General features: G+C 42.1%; 2 protein-coding genes across 5 annotated transcripts; one reads left to right on the forward strand and one right to left on the reverse strand.

Moving 5' to 3' along the window:
• The first annotated feature begins 69 nt into the window (after positions 1-69).
• Positions 70-8,896, forward strand: LOC136440595 (NADPH oxidoreductase A-like). Of its 4 annotated transcripts, none has more exons than XM_066436684.1 (14): positions 70-196; positions 827-961; positions 1,358-1,499; positions 1,767-1,897; positions 2,529-2,697; positions 3,659-3,863; positions 4,238-4,334; positions 4,812-4,934; positions 5,406-5,545; positions 5,953-6,114; positions 6,728-6,962; positions 7,373-7,456; positions 8,120-8,241; positions 8,723-8,896. In XM_066436684.1, exons 2-14 carry the CDS (start codon positions 841-843, stop codon positions 8,894-8,896), a joined length of 1,905 nt encoding a protein of 634 aa, XP_066292781.1. In that variant the 5' UTR covers positions 70-196; positions 827-840. The 4 variants fall into 4 exon arrangements, with proteins under 4 accessions (XP_066292781.1, XP_066292767.1, XP_066292774.1 ...); XM_066436670.1 differs by having other exon boundaries at positions 864-961; XM_066436677.1 differs by having other exon boundaries at positions 71-196; positions 864-961; positions 2,550-2,697.
• On the reverse strand, positions 8,692-15,865 carry LOC136440679 (conditioned medium factor receptor 1-like). Its single transcript, XM_066436780.1, has 10 exons — positions 15,506-15,865; positions 14,533-14,757; positions 13,904-14,040; positions 13,111-13,221; positions 12,600-12,760; positions 12,140-12,213; positions 11,318-11,423; positions 10,821-10,910; positions 10,324-10,468; positions 8,692-9,911 (listed from the first exon to the last, which is right to left on the reverse strand). The coding sequence occupies exons 1-10, from the start codon at positions 15,671-15,673 to the stop codon at positions 9,671-9,673; spliced, it is 1,458 nt and encodes a 485-aa protein (XP_066292877.1). The 5' UTR covers positions 15,674-15,865; the 3' UTR covers positions 8,692-9,670.
• Between the last annotated feature and the right edge of the window lie 7 nt (positions 15,866-15,872).

Below are 15,872 nucleotides of genomic sequence, written 5' to 3' on the forward strand. Positions count from 1 at the left end.
TGACTACCTCTACATAAGGACCACCTGTCCATTGATATACAGTCAAACCTGTACAAGCGACCACCTGGCCATTGGTATACAGTCAAACCTGTACAAGTGAAATGGGATGATCCTCTTAGGGTCAAAGTTGAAAGTTCATGTTGACCAGCTGTCCAAAGAGCAAAATGACCAGGAGAGAGGTAATATACTGCAACAGGTGAGTACACGTTTGTATTGGTTTATAGAAACGACAAAGGTCGACATATAACCTTGTTAACCCCCCCCAAAACCCACTCATTCCAAAAAAAGTGGGACACTTCGTCTTCCACTGCTTCCAAAAAAGAAGTCAAACCCAAAAAGCGTAGATTGTATTCCGTAGTAGTTTTTAGAATAGCCATGTGTTCTACTAGTCAACATTGTTAACTCGCACTATCTGCACAGTATACCCTTGCTATGTATTGTTTCATGTTGCAATTAGCCCTCGGGCAAGAACTTGCAAATAAAATTATTATTATAAGAGATTACAATAGAAATCTCACGGTCTTGTAGGCCTTCTGTCTCTGTCAATTTACTTACTTAGCTTCTTACTGTAAATTAATTCATTTTAGGGGGGATTTTATTGAGCGTTAGGAAGGAAAGGAGATTTTCGCTGTGTTTTAAGTTCGCGTTTGAAACCATGTAGTGCAGTAACTTAGTTGATAAAACTTATTTATTGTGTCATAATTCTGCGTTAAAAAGGTCAGACATCTCGAAAACAAACAACCGCAAACATGTTAAGATTTGAGTCAAGGCATATAAGATAAAATTAGCACTATGTGGGTAAATATGTCTTTCTAGCCTCCTTTAGATGCTCTAGTCAGGATGTGGTTGTACCTCCTGTGTAGCGCCACCTTGCTGATAGCGTATGTACTGCACACACTGCTCACCACCTCAGGTAGCAGTTATGGAGGCAACAGTCTGGAGGCATTCATAAGTCAGGAAGGTGAGTGGGGTTAAATCTCAACAGGTCTTACAATGGTGGTGGCAAGATGGTCTTGTGGTTAGGGTTGTTGAATCTAAAGTTTCTAGGTTCGAATCCCTAGCAATGCCCAATAAAGATTCCACCACACTTTGATATTGAAAAGATTTAAGTCAGGGTCAATCCCAGTGTGAGTGGGTCAAACCTCACAGTCCAGTCGTACTCAGCTTGTACCTACTGTACAAAACTGTTGTGTTACGCCTAAAGCCAAGAGTGTTTACGGTTATGCAAAACAAACATTATTTCCTCATGGTTCGAGTATGTTTTTTCATCTTAACTCTATGAGTCTTTAATATAACATTTGATATGTATTTAGGGGCAATAGACAGTAAGGCTGATTTTCTCTCTGTCATTTCAAAGGTAACCTAGCAACAGACAAGATGATTGACAGGTCTGCAGACAGATACTTGGTGAACTACACAGACGTTGGGAAACAAGTTCTGGTCATGTTTGGTACCGAATATGGCTGTAGTGAGGAGGTGGCCAAAAAACTCTTTGATAGGTAATTTTTGCAAGATAAATTCTTCAATAGATTGTGATTTTTTACACCAATTGAATCATACATTTGTTGTTAGTCTTACTTCCAAAGGTGAAATGTTTGCGTCGTCTTTTGTTCAAATTGGGCCTTCAAACATGTTTGAATTGATGCTAATTCTAATGAAACTTATATATAGAATACAACATGGGGTATTCCATATCACCCAAGGTACCAGCCCGACCGCGGCCCAGGTATGACATAAGGCTTGTTTTGTCCCAAATGGTGCTGCAGTGTTGCATCCCTGCCACTAGATGGCAGCGGTGCACGACTCCAGCCCAGACTGGTGAATGCCCAGCATCACAGTGCAGTGGACTGGAGTCAGGAGAGTGTGCTGCTGCTTGTCATATCCACCAGTGGGGATGGTAAGTTTGTTTGTTTGTTTCTTCATTCAGACCCTTGTCGTGCCTTGTTGTGCTTATGGTCTCAGTAGCAGGGTATATTTTTACAGGGAGGGGTTGCTAGCCCTTCCCCTTTTATGTGCTTGAGACACCTCCTCGAATATGGGACCCAAATTTTATGTCCCTTCCGAAAGACCGGTGCAGCCCTAACTAGAATTAGAATTAGAACTGGGGTCTCCCAGTTGCCAACTATAATTGGAACCAGGAGCTCAACTTTGAGGCTGCTACCAGTTGAGCTACATTTGTATAGGGACATTCTGGGATGGTAAAGGCTGTCTTAAGAATCTTATCGTGAAGGGCAATTTTATCAGCCTGCCATCCAGCCTATTACAGCTTTGTGATTGTTTCCTCTGCCAAATATTCTGCAAATATGTAATCTGAGGAATGGGAGCTAGACTAGGATGGATTCCACGCTAGCTTTTTTTGTCCAATTGTGGGTCAAATATTTAAAAGTAGTCCTTCTTATAAGAAGGCAATGCAAGTAAAAACAATTTTGTCATTCAAAAACTAGTTTATTGTTCCATTGGCTTTCTGCGGTGCTGCAGGGGTACTTCTTGTTTTGATATCTGGACATGCTATGGTCAAAATTTTTTAGTTATCTCCTGTTCCCATCAAGGCGTCCCACCGACAGATGCCAGAGACTTTTGTGACTGGATGCTAGGCGCTCAAGACATGGAAATGTCTCATCTTCACTACTCTGTCTTGGCCTTGGGAGACTCAAACTACCCGCACTTCTGTCGGACGGGAAGGAGTCTGGATAAAAGGTAGGTCTTCTTCTGCCATCTGTGGCCAGGCTATGGTAGAAAGTCTTCCTTTGTAAAGTCAACTTGTGTGGGTAGTATCTGTTTCTACATAGCCAATATAACCGCCCTCCGGTGGGGATAGTGCAGCATAGAGCAGGGTGGGGGTAGGTACTTCAGCACCATGGCTGGAGATGGTACTGGGTAGTACAGGGTGGAGAAGGAACTTCAGCACCAAGGCTGGGGATGGTACAGGATAGTACAGGGCGGGGATGGTACTTCGGCACAAACCTGGGGATCATACAGGATAGTGTAGGGTGGGGAAGGTACTTCAGCACCAAGGCTGGGGATGGTACAGGATAGTGCAGGGTGCGGGAAGGCATTTCAGCATCAAGGCTGGGGGTGGTACAGGATAGTACAGGGTGGAGAAGGAACTTCAGCACCAAGGCTGGGGATGGTACAGGATAGTACAGGGTGGAGAAGGAACTTCAGCACCAAGGCTGGGGATGGTACAGGATAGTACAGGGTGGAGAAGGAACTTCAGCACCAAGGCTGGGGATGGTACAGGATAGTACAGGGCGGGGATGGTACTTCGGCACAAACCTGGGGATCATACAGGATAGTGTAGGGTGGGGAAGGTACTTCAGCACCAAGGCTGGGGATGGTACAGGATAGTGCAGGGTGCGGGAAGGCATTTCAGCATCAAGGCTGGGGGTGGTACAGGATAGTACAGGGTGGGAGAAGACTGGGGATGGTACAGGATAGTGCAGGGTGGGAGAAGTAACTTCAGCACCAAGGCTGGGGGTGGTACAGGATAGTGCAGGGTGCGGGATGGTACATTATCACCAAGGCTCAGTACGTGCAGGATAGTACAGGTTAGAGATGTACATCAGTCTCAGAAAGAATCGATACAAAATTATTGGTTCTATCAAAATTCCACAAGTTGTCCTGCCTTCCATCAATATCTTGACTTCCACCTCGTTAGACTGACAGACCTGAGAGCCACCCAACTCGTGCCTCGCTCTGATGTGGATCAGGAAGACTGGAGTGTCATAGACTCCTGGATTGATGCAGTCCTCGACGTCCTGCCCGTTGTTGCCATAGAGGCCACACTGGACTACCTCTCACTTGTCGCAGTCTCCTGTGACCAGTCCTACAACAGAACAAGGCCTTTCATGGCAACCATGACGGTAATGAGTGCCCTGAAACTGTTTTGCTGTTTTCTGTACAGCATACTGGCAGATGTATCAAAGACATACTGTAAAAGGGAAAATGTTCACACCTGGTCATGCGACCCTTGAGCAGGGGACCTGTGGTTGTTTTTTCTGGGTCTAAAGCGAACCGTCTCCAGTGAAGGAAGTGGGTCTTATGCGGGTGTCCCGCTATACTTCCTGACCATGTGTCAAAAGACAACCGTCGCTCACAACGGTAGACGCACGACCGTATACCGTCATCAGTCTAAAGTGGGCCTAAGCTTGTAGTACCTAAGAAAAATATGTTGAATTGATCTACCAACCTGATAAAACTGTTAACAGATGTACAGTATACCGAATAACCTTTGTAGGTGAAAAGAAGGCTGACAGTACAGGAGACAGAGGAGGATAAGGAGACCATCCATTGTGAGTTTGAGCTGGCTGGAAGTGATCTTACCTTCACTGCAGGTACATCTATGTCAGAGATATTAACTTATTAACTGAAGACTACTGGTCATTATGAATTCATCTTTTACCAAAGGAAGGCAGAATTATGATGTAATCTATCCCAAAGACTGTAACCCCTGTTTTTGATGGTGCTGCTTTCCTAACGTAGGGATATGCCTGTAGCTCAACTGGTAGCAGCCTCACAGATGAAATTCTTATGACATGTAGTTGGTAACAGGGAAACCCTGGTTCAATCCTGGGAAGGGGATCCTGGAAAGGGCATCTCAGTTGGGGCTGCACCCGTCCTTTGGAAGGGACATAAAATGGGGGTCCTGTGTTCGAGGAGGTGCCTCAAGCATGTTAAAGGGGAAAGGCAAGCAACCCCTCCTTGTAAAAATATTCCCTGCCACAAAAACAGCAAGGAACTTGCTGTCCTATGTGCCATTTAAGACTCTACAAGAGTCTGAACTGAACTGAACCGTTTTGATAATCTTACAGGAGATGCCCTGGGAATCTATCCACAAAACAACCCAGCAGAAGTAGGGGCAGTGCTGTCAGCCCTCTATGCATCAGGAAGAGAATTGGTGGAAGCTCCATCTTGGGCATATCAGCCCCTACCAGGTAAAGAAATGTGGGCTGAGATGATTTGGAGTTAAGTATTGTATTTCATGTTTTTATTTTGCTGAAGATAAACTCACAACGTTCAATTTCAGGAAATGTAGACGGGGTCTTTGCATCTATTTTGATATCACCGAAATATCAATGTACAATAACGAATAAAGATAAAAGAAATGAATGAATGTCAACTAATAACTGGAACAACTAACTGATAGCAAAGAACTAGGTAACTAACAACTGATAAAGTAGGGCTTTGTGTAGTTTATCTACTTACTGGAAAATGTTTTGCTATACCATGTTGAGATCATTGCAGATGTTTCTTTTTTCATCACTGGCTTTTGCCAACTGTAGCTTTTTCTTTGATCACTAGACAGTGCTTTTCCGGTTTTTCAAGATGTATGAAACAAATGATATTGATGAAGTAATGTCAAGAGCAGACAATCTTCAAAAATGTATTATTTGCCTTCTTTTCAGCTGGGAAAATTTCTCTTGAGGAGGCCTTACTGAAGTACTATGACCTGAAGCATGTGAACCCAGAACTTGTCAAGCTGCTCACCAAACACACGTCTGACAAAAAGCAGAGGGTAGAAGGAGAAAGACTGATGAAAGATGGGGTAATTTGACCAACATTTAAACAAAAAAAGCAGAACTGGTCCTTTTAATTCATGTGTAATATCTAATTTTGTGTATTTTATGATATTTGAAATTAGAAGGACATCATCTAATTGTAATTTGTATATGTATTGTTTTTTAATGCTATTTGACTGGGATATAACGTTATTATTTACTTTTTGATACAACTTTGTGTCTTCAAAATGTTGTTTTTAACATTGGATTTAGTAACAATGCTTCATAATTTGCAGAAGTAAGTTAGGAATTTCTAACTGTTGTCCTGCAATGACAAAACATGCCCTGATATTTTCCCACACTTCCTCCTTTTCCATACCTTACCTGGCCCTCCTTTACTTGTAAAGACTAATACATTGTACTGGCGGTGACAGTTAATTGTGAATTTTTTCAGCTGTCCAAAAATAACATCATCCTCTGGAGCTACCTGCACTCCCACGAGGTCATAGACGTGCTGAAGAGCTTCCACAGAGCCCGTCCGCCCCTTCATCTGTTGTTGAGCAAGATGAAGGGCCTTCAGCCTAGATACTACTCCATAGCCTCGTCCCCTGTTCTGGTTTGTACTGAGCGTGGATCTTGTGTTGTCCGTGTTGTAACATTGGGGATTTGATACTACAAAGTGATCATGCCAGATAGCTTTTGAATAGCTTTGTAACGTTGCTTATCATCACAGATATCATGCTTCAGTTTAGTGACCCACACCATTTTTGCTGAATTGATGATTTTACGGGTAGAGATCCTTAGATCTCTGTTCACAGAGACTCCGATCAAGATGCTAGGAATGTGATAGGGTGACCACTCTTTGATTCTTTAAACCTAAAATGTCAAGTCAGTCCATTGATATAAAGTGACATGAATCCAAGTCCAAAAGTTCTGTCTTATAAGCAGGAATACCTTTAGATTTGCAGATTCCTATTGAATCCTATCTGTTGACAGAGACTCAAATCGCAATGTTAGGAATGTGTTAACTTAAAGGTGGTCTCCTATTTATAAATCTAAAAGTAAATCTCCAGTCAATCCATTGATCTGAAGTGATATGAATCAAAGTTGAAAAGTTCTATCTTTAAAAGGAATACCTTTAGATCTACAGACTCCAATAGGGATCTCTACTGATAGAGATCCCAATCGGAGTCTTTGAGGATGTTAAATGTTCCATCTAAAACTAACAGGACCCAGAGAAGGCCAGTGTGACTGCTGCAGTGGTACGGTACAGTCTACACGGAATCCCTCGTACAGGCGTCACCACCACGCATCTTCAAGACAGACTTGAGGTCCACCAATCGTGTCCTGTCTTCATCAGCCATAACCCTGACTTCAGGTTGCCTAGCAACAACGACCTGTCAATCATAATGATCGGCCCTGGAACAGGCATCGCACCCTTTCTGGCTTTTATACAAGAAAGAAGTGAGTTTCTATTTTAACCATTTTTCAGAATGTTTTTATTCAAATGCAAAACAGTGTTTCAAACCAACATGTCACTGCCCCATGCATCTATAACCATATAGTAATATCTGTATAGCTGGTGCAACAGGTGTGTTATGCCTAAAAGTGGTTTACCTGTTATGCAAAAGAAACAGAAAAAACAACCTCCCTTTTGCGTAACACACCAGCTGCACATGCACGTGGTGCAGCAGCAGCTGATTATATTAACTGAACCACCTGTCGCACCTAACCTTTGACCATCCAATTACAAGCATGGTTTAATGTATACATGTACTTGGTGGCAATGAGTTCCACTCTAGGATACAAAAATATGAATCTTTGAATTGTGCTTTCTTGATGCTTGAGTAACATAATTTATGACTTCGCATTAGTTGCTACAGGCGCTTCAGGAGACAACCTTCTCTACTTTGGCTGCCGACATAGAGACAAGGATTTTCTCTACAAAAGTGAACTAGGTAGTGTAAGCATTTATGACATGTTTTTGCTGCAAACGTTTTTTGTCTATTAACACTGCCTATACCCTATACCATCCCCAGCCTTAGTGCTGAAGTACCATCCCCCTCCCTGTACCATCCCCAGCCTTGGTGCTGAAGGACCTTCCCCACCCTGCACTATCCTGTACCATCCCCAGCCTTGGTACTGAAGTACCTTCCCCACCCTGTACTATCCTGTACCATCCCCAGCCTTGGTGCTCAAGGACCATCACCCACCCTGCACTATCCTGTACCATCCCCAGCCTTGGTACTGAAGTACTATCCCCCACCCTGTACTATCCTGTACCATCCCCAGTCTTGGTACTGAAGTAATATCCCACACCCTGTACCATCCCCAGTCTTGGTGCTGAAGTGCTTTTCCCCACCCTGCGCTATCCTGTACCATCCCCAGCCTTGGTGCTGAAGTACCTTCCCCACCCTGTACTATCCTGTACCATCCCCAGCCTTGGTGCTGAAGTACCTTCCCCACCCTGTACTATCCTGTACCATCCCCAATGAAACATGCAAATTTGTCCTCTCAAAGTACAGGCTGAACTTGTCCTTATGCTTCATACTATGAAATACTTCATTCTTAGTAATCTTACATTAACACAGCCTTTCCCTCATTTTCACTCAAATTGCCAGAGACATGGAGCAAGAATGGGAGCTTGAGATTGAGGGTTGCCTTCTCCAGAGATCAAGACAAGAAAGTCTATGTGCAAGACCTGCTTAGGAAAGATACCAAGAACATATGGAGACATCTTCGGGTAAATGTACTTTCTCAATTGTTCTTTGAACTGTGCGATGCTTTGAGGCTGGAATTTGATGCCTTAACACTAAGTGTCTTGTAGTTTGAGTTTGAGACATTGAACTTTAAAGGAGATTCTTCTGTCTTTTGAAGAACTAGGTTGCTATGATAGGTACTGTGTTTTCCAAATACATTGTATTGTTCAATTGAAACTATGCATTTTGTAACCTATGTATGAGAATTTTCTCATTGTATCTTGAGGCAAATATACATATAAGGGGTGAGTGTGAGTGGATCAAATCTTAGTCGGCATAGGCTACAGAATCTTCAGCAAGTTGAAGTTGGTAGCCTCCAAAAAAAGAAGAAGGGGAGGACAGCTAGTGGGGGCATTAAGGTAAAAAATAATGACATGTAATTGTTATCAAATATCACAGCTATTCCAAACCTACAAGTGAGGTGTATGTGAGTATGAGTTTAGAGGATGCTGTTTTATTCCACAGAATGGAGCTCACATCTATGTGTGTGGTGATGCCAGACACATGGCCCATGATGTGCACCAGGCACTGACAGACGTATGCCAGGAACAGGGAAACATGGGTGCTGAACAGGCTAGGAGGTTCCTGCTGGGGTTGGAACAGGTTAACAGATACCAGAAGGATGTGTGGGTCACCTGACCTTTTATGAACTTTACCCTTTGGCCTGGTGATCTGATATTTGGAACATTATCCCTGTCTACATGTAACATTACAACTTTAGAAAGAAGTTTGAGTAATTTCAATCTTTCTATGTGCAAAATCTCTCCAATTGTATGTTATGTTCTGAATTACATGTCACATGTCCAATAAAAAGTAAACTACAGAAAGAATGATCTGAATTTGATCTAAAATTCAAAACATTTATTGAGTCATTTACATACTTTCTTCCTCTGAGAAACCATTCAATATTGGTTTATTACATTTTTTTAAACGTTAATCTAAAAACCTGCACTTATAGTTTCTTCTATTCTATTGGCAAGAAATGAATCAATATTATGATAGTAACCTAGAGACTCAGGGAGTTTGCATTCCATGCATGGTTCAAGTCATCAATAGCTCAGGGAATGAATACAATAATTATTGTGTACAGTATTCACTGAAATCAGCTAACGTTGCATTGTATTATATACTTGTATATGTACTTAGTGCCCGAAAGTTCTATTTGTCCTGTCTTGTCAACCAATATGGACAATAACTTCAATCAGCTACATATCTAGTGTATGAACTTATGAATTCTATGATGTGTGATTTGTTTTTAAACAGTTCTATTCACAAGAAATCAACAGATATTTTCTAATGCAACTGTATTTCAAAATGTTGAAAATAAAAATGTCAATTTGGTTCCCGATTCAGTGGTTGTCATCGTAATTAACTGTAACAATAAAGAGACACCTTTTATTCCTTGTATGAATGTTATTCCAGCTTTTTTTCCCTCTTTTTCCCAATGCCAAGAGAGCGCTTGATGATTAGACTGACGAGCTCAAATGTTATGACGATGACAAACTCGGGGCGCAGTAGGTGAATCTTGGGCACACGTCCCGTCATGATGTCGGCCCAGGCTGCCAGGAACTTGTCCCCCTTCCTGGCGATGGCAGCGGTGGCGGCATCCAGTAGGATCGGGAAACGATACAGGAGCTGGCATATCGCAAAAGACCTGAGGACAACGGAAGAAAATTCTATGTTACCTTAAAGGCTGTTGCTATTATCAAATACAGTCAAACCTGTACAAGTGACCACTTCCATGCACATAAGGACCACCTGGCCAATGTAAATTTCAAATACTGTCTATAGTGGCTACTATGACCTCTTTTTCAGGTTCTAGGTCCCTGAATCAGTGATTGTAATATAATGTTAATATCATATTTTTTTTAAATAATGCAAATATTAGTGCGTCTTTATTATTTATGTCACACAAAAAGGTTTTGACAGGTTACTTTGAAGTAAAGTGACAAAACAAGTGTGTATCCACATTGTCACTCTTCCTAAAGGAAGGTACATCAGACAATGTTATTATCGCCAAACAATTGATGTACTTATATATATCCTCTATACTATACCAATCTTACCACTTGAAGTCTGATCCAAACTTGTCCATCCAGGCATCATGGTAGAGCTTCATCACATCTTTGTCATAGTTTCCATGATGCATTGCCTCTTGGATGAACTTGGCAGCCATCTTCCCAGCTTCCATTGCATGGTGGATGCCCTCACCTGCAAGATCAAAGATAGACAACTAAGACAAGGTGTGTAGGACAATGTCTTTGAGTGGCTGGTTTATTAATACAAGGAGATGATGGGAGAAAGATAAATTGAATAGAATATCCATGGTGGTCTTGTGGTTAGGGTTGTTGACTTTGAATGTAGAGGTTTTCAGTTCGAATCCCTCGTAGGCCCCAATGTTGTGCCCTTCAGCACTTCACGGAACTACATATATTGCCTCACTGACAACCAGTTGAAAATGAGTACCTACGGTAACTTATCTGTGGATCAATCCTGGTGTGTTACGCCTAAAACCAGTTAACTGGTTATGCAAAACAAACAAACAAAATAGAATATCCTTCACCTGTCATGGGATCGATCATCCCCGCAGCATCCCCAACGACCAACACGTGGTCCCCATGGCTGACAGGCTCCCCACCCAGCCGCAGACTGGCTACAGACAGTGACAAGCAAGATTACAACAATTACAGTAACTACAGATCTAGAAGTCTTGAGATTTTAAAGTGCTGATGCCACCAATGACACTGAAATACAACTACTATAGTTCCTGATAGCATCCAGTATTATTCAAAGACGTTTGCACAACATATGCACTCGAATAACTGATTTTAGGGAACAACGAACCTTATAAAATTAATCATACTTCAATCCTTGATTCATGATGTCAAGTTATAGAATTCAATTCTGCCAATGACGTCACAGAAAACATGGCAGATGGTTCGGAACCTGGTATCGCGACTCGTGAAAAATTTTTGTTTGAGAAGCACTCAACATTAAGAAAGCAAATGTTATTATATAATAACTTGCAATTGTATCTAACCACAATGATTATGCACTAACCAGCCTTCATCCTCTCTAGCTTGGCCCCAGGACCCAGAGACTTGCTGATGTTTGGGTCTTGTTTCATCAGGAAGTCGTGCCAATAGGGCAGATCATCGTTGGTGACCTGACAAGAAATTTAAGAGAATTAAAATCAACACATATTAATTGTGAAGTGTAAACATTAGGCTAAAACCTAAGAATGGGTTGTATTCTGTAATGCTGTCACACAGCAAGAAAATTGATCACCTGAGAAGTCTGCGAGCTCTAGATGACACTTTCTGCAATAATCACCCTGTTCTTTTGATCATCATGCAATTCTTAGAGATTGCCCAATGTTAATGCAGGTCCCCAAGCCCCGTCCAATGAGATGGGGTAGATTTGCAGATGAAAATTTGGCAACCTTGTGGCGATCAACAAATATGGCAGATCAAGCTTGTCAAGTGTGTGGCAGGAGCTTAAGAGACATATGAAGGTGGCATGTTCACCATTCACTCTTGACGTATAGAAAATCAGCTTGCCAATACTACACAACGAGGTATGTCTCTGTAGCTCAACTAGTAGCAGCCTCACAGCTGAGCTCCTGGTTCCAATAAGTAGCTAACTGGGCATCAGACCCAGGCTCAATCCTGGGAAGGGCATCTTGGTTTAAAGGCAGAGTGTACCCATATTTCGGAAGGGACTTATGATGGGGGTCCCGTGCTCGAGGAGGCACCTCAAGCATGTTAAAGGGGAGGGGCTAGCATTACCCCTCCCTGTAAAAATATTATCTTGCTACTGAAACAGCAACACATTTAGGGCCTGTACGAACTAGCGAACAGTACACAATAAGAGAGGACCGACCTTGGGGTTGCCAGGGATGAGGTACACACAGTAGTTCAGTTCATTGTTTGGGTGACGAAAAAGTGCAGAGTAACCTAGGGGTAGACAGGAGATTACATGTTGAATCACATATTAGACGTTCACACATATACCTATCATTCCAAACAGTATACTTTATACTAAATCTTTCACTTATTTACTAACATTCTTAGTCTCAATGGAAGAGAAAGTACATTGTAGAAGGTTGACATAGCATGACATCAAGTGTTACAACTCAATGCCTCTACGGCCTAAAAAAGGCTCACAGGAATAACGTTTATTACCTTTTTAACCATACCTCTTCAGCTTTTATTAACTTCCAAACTGGGTTGCTACCTAGTTTTTGTAGCAACCCAGGTGGGAAATAGACACAAGCTGGAATCAGATGGATACCTGAGGCAACCCAACAAAGGCAAACAAAAAATGATTATATCTGACATACCTGGTAGCATGTCCCTGTGGTAGAAGATGCAGCCGTCTGCCTTGAACTTGTGGGTGCCGCTCTCCACGTAGGCACGAGAGCACGACCCGTCGGGGGGCCGCTTCACGATGCCGAGTTTGGTGGCGAGTTTAGACGGTGCGCCGTCAGCACACACCAGGATTCTGTAGCAAGGCGTTCAGCAGAAATACATTCACACTGCACGTTTCAATTATACACAACATTATCTAAAACAATACCAGACTCGAACCATGAACAGACATTATGCAACATGCTTAAGACAAACTTTTCCAAGAGGCACACTGGGGCTGCCGACAAAATCCTTGAGAGGGCGGGGCTGTACCAAATCCATGTAAACTTGCCCCGCCCATCCTTGAACTTAAATACTTAGACCACCGCATGGTCTTGTAACCTCCTAGGGGATGCCTAAGTTATAATGTATCAAGGAAATTTTTTCAATGAGTGCTGGACATTTGATGTCATGTTCTAATCTGAAAAAAGTAGATTTTGTCACCTGGCTTTGTAAGACCTATCACTATCCTCGAGGTACACTGTCCACAGCCCAGTCTTGGTGTCAAACACAGCATCTCTCACCCCACTGTTTTCCTGTAAGTCTGCACCAGCTCTGCAAGGCATTGTTACACACATGACACCAGTGACATTACAGGGCAATTATCTTAAGATCTTTATTAAGACAATTAAGACAATTATCTTAAGACTGTAGCACTTAGCTTGCTACAGTCTGAGTGACTTTATCTTCTGTAACTTTATTCATTGTAGGATTGATCAGTTGGGCCGGTCGTAGAGAATTACGCTGAAGTGGACGGCTCGACTCGCCTCTTGCTTCTCATTTCATCGCAAATTTTCCCCTTTTGAGTTCTCATCAAGCATTTCAAAATAGCGCATGGCGTCTCCCAACTACTGAGGCGCACAGCCAATTGCCCTCCGAATCAATCGATCGAGCACAACGCCATGCTGGACGAAATTGTTTGACTGTATTAAACTTTATTCTACTCCTCCAAACCATCACTATAATCCAAGATGCTCTTCTGGTGGTTTACTGTAAATACAGAAATGTTCCCGGGGATTTAATTTCGCGGTAGGGAGAAAATGGAGTGTTCGGGGTAGCTTTGAGTTTGCGTTTGAAACAATAGCAATACTACAGTCACACAACAGAACAGCTATTCGCGGTGGTTTGAAGTTTGCGGTAAAGATTTCACAGCGAAAACCCCAAACATAAAACCACCGCAAACATTTCTGCATTTACAGTATAAAGTGTATATTGAATATTGAAGCTTTGGCTTTACCTTTTTGCTGCCATGGCGATGGCTTCATCAAGCCACCATCTCTTGCAGGCAAGGGCTGCTGGGATTTCTCCCAGCACCTCCTTGCTGCGGCCGATGTAGCTGAGGCCCCCGGGGCTGCACAGGCCACCTGCATCTGCCTGACACGTGCAGGACAACACAAGGACAAAACATCGCAAAGAATCCTAACAGACTGATATAACTGCCCTTATACTTTATAGCCAGTGGTTGGCTTCAATCACATCCAACAACTTGTTACACCTAAACGACCATTTATATATGTGGTGATATACACATACTATACTCTTTGATGATTGTTATGCTAAGCACACATTTTTTTTAAAGTAAGAGAAACTACAGCACTATGGTACATACCACTGCAATGAAACTATCTTTCCAATTTGTGCATATATTACGAGTAATGATCAAAGCTACAAATGTACGTTCGCACATCTTGATATCTACTAATCATCAGTAGTTATTAAAATATTACTTTTTTTAATTACGTAAAACCATCACAGATGATTCTTGTCCATCATAGACAATGATCAACCTTGACTTTTGTCACCCTTTTGACAGATTCATTATTATAATATGGACTATTTCATTATCATAATACGGACTGTACTTACTATGCGGGCCTTGTTCTCCTTTATCAGTTTCTCGTAGATGCCCATGTCCATGAGAATCTCGATAGCGGTCTTGCACACGGCGTCTCCGCAGTACTTATCTCGCGGGAACTTCTTCTTTTCCAGGAGAAGACAGTTCCGCCCAGCCTTGGCCAGGTAGTAGCCGAGGGTGGACCCAGCGGGGCCTGCGCCCACCACTGCCACATCATAGAAGGCTTCCTTGGTCCTCTGCATGTTAATGAGATTAAAGGACAAATGTTGATTATGCAAATCAGATCCTGGATTGCACGATTGATAAGGTCCTGGTTCGCATGGTTAAAATCAATTTGATTTGTTTTTTTTGATTTGATAATTCAATTTGCCCTTCACATGTATGATGTACTAGTACTGAAATTATGAAATAATCTCATTACTTGTGCAAATGTAGCTTTTATTGGTAATTTGCATATCATTATGTGTATCTCTATCTAGTTAGGTACCTGCATGCCAAAAATGATGAAGACCCTTGTTAGACATGTTTAAGATTTTAATAATTCTTATACGCAAAACACACGGACTGAGTCTCACTTAAACGTTCTGCAGCTGTCAGCTGCTGTCATCAGAACATATTGAACTCTGCTACTGCTTGCTGAGAACCAATAAAACGTTGGTGAGAGATGATAAGACTTTTATTTTAATATTGGCAAATGTCACAATACAATACAAGTCTGACTCTCAAAGCAGCATAGCTGATGTTGGACTCACTGAGACAACAGATAGGGGCAGACAAATACATAGGTAATGGCAATAATACCTTCAGAAATATACGTTCAATTATATGTTCTGGTATACGTTCAGATGTCTCATAATGTACATGGCACATCATTTTGCCCATCTCGCTCATACAGGGATTGTTCCTTGGTATATATATGTACCTTGGACTTTATACTTTAACAGCGGCTCCGAATCACTGTTTGCACAACTATTCATCGCTTACCTTTTCTCTATCCTCTGGAAACTTTCTTGGGAAGTTTGTTATCTTCCGTTTAAGCAACTTTTTCAGAAAACTCTTTAAAACAAAGAGCAACAAGACTGTGACAACTATGACCCAAACTGGGTGACTCGAGGCAAGGAGCAGCGAGGATTGTACAAACTCAGTAGCCATGTCTGCTGTCCACACACACCTCGGTCACACAACATGTGCAGTGGTCAGCTGATTTGGGAACCTAGTAGGAGAACAGAGAACTGATGGGTCAATGTGCATGGACAGGTCCATTGATATCATGGGGGTATTTTGTAACATTATGAGGAATAACCAATCCCAGATGACAACAAAGTCATACAATAATGTCCTATCATGGTAC

This window comes from Branchiostoma lanceolatum, chromosome 1 (assembly GCF_035083965.1).
Source record: "Branchiostoma lanceolatum isolate klBraLanc5 chromosome 1, klBraLanc5.hap2, whole genome shotgun sequence".
NCBI classification, from domain to species: domain Eukaryota; kingdom Metazoa; phylum Chordata; class Leptocardii; order Amphioxiformes; family Branchiostomatidae; genus Branchiostoma; species Branchiostoma lanceolatum.

What these genes read in the sequence shown, in the direction of transcription:
- LOC136440595 (XM_066436670.1), top strand. Translation starts at nt 138, where the DNA reads ATGTTGACCAGCTGTCCAAAGAGCAAAATGACCAGGAGAGAGGTAATA. An exon ending in CTTTCATGGCAACCATGACG is followed by an intron (nt 3,864 to 4,237) that starts GTAATGAGTGCC and finishes TAACCTTTGTAG; the next exon opens with GTGAAAAGAAGGCTGACAGT. An exon ending in AAAGACTGATGAAAGATGGG is followed by an intron (nt 5,546 to 5,952) that starts GTAATTTGACCA and finishes GAATTTTTTCAG; the next exon opens with CTGTCCAAAAATAACATCAT.
- LOC136440679 (XM_066436780.1), bottom strand. Translation starts at nt 15,673, where the DNA reads ATGGCTACTGAGTTTGTACAATCCTCGCTGCTCCTTGCCTCGAGTCAC. An exon ending in TTCCAGAGGATAGAGAAAAG is followed by an intron (nt 14,758 to 15,505) that starts GTAAGCGATGAA and finishes ATTAACATGCAG; the next exon opens with AGGACCAAGGAAGCCTTCTA. An exon ending in GATAGGTCTTACAAAGCCAG is followed by an intron (nt 12,761 to 13,110) that starts GTGACAAAATCT and finishes GCCTTGCTACAG; the next exon opens with AATCCTGGTGTGTGCTGACG.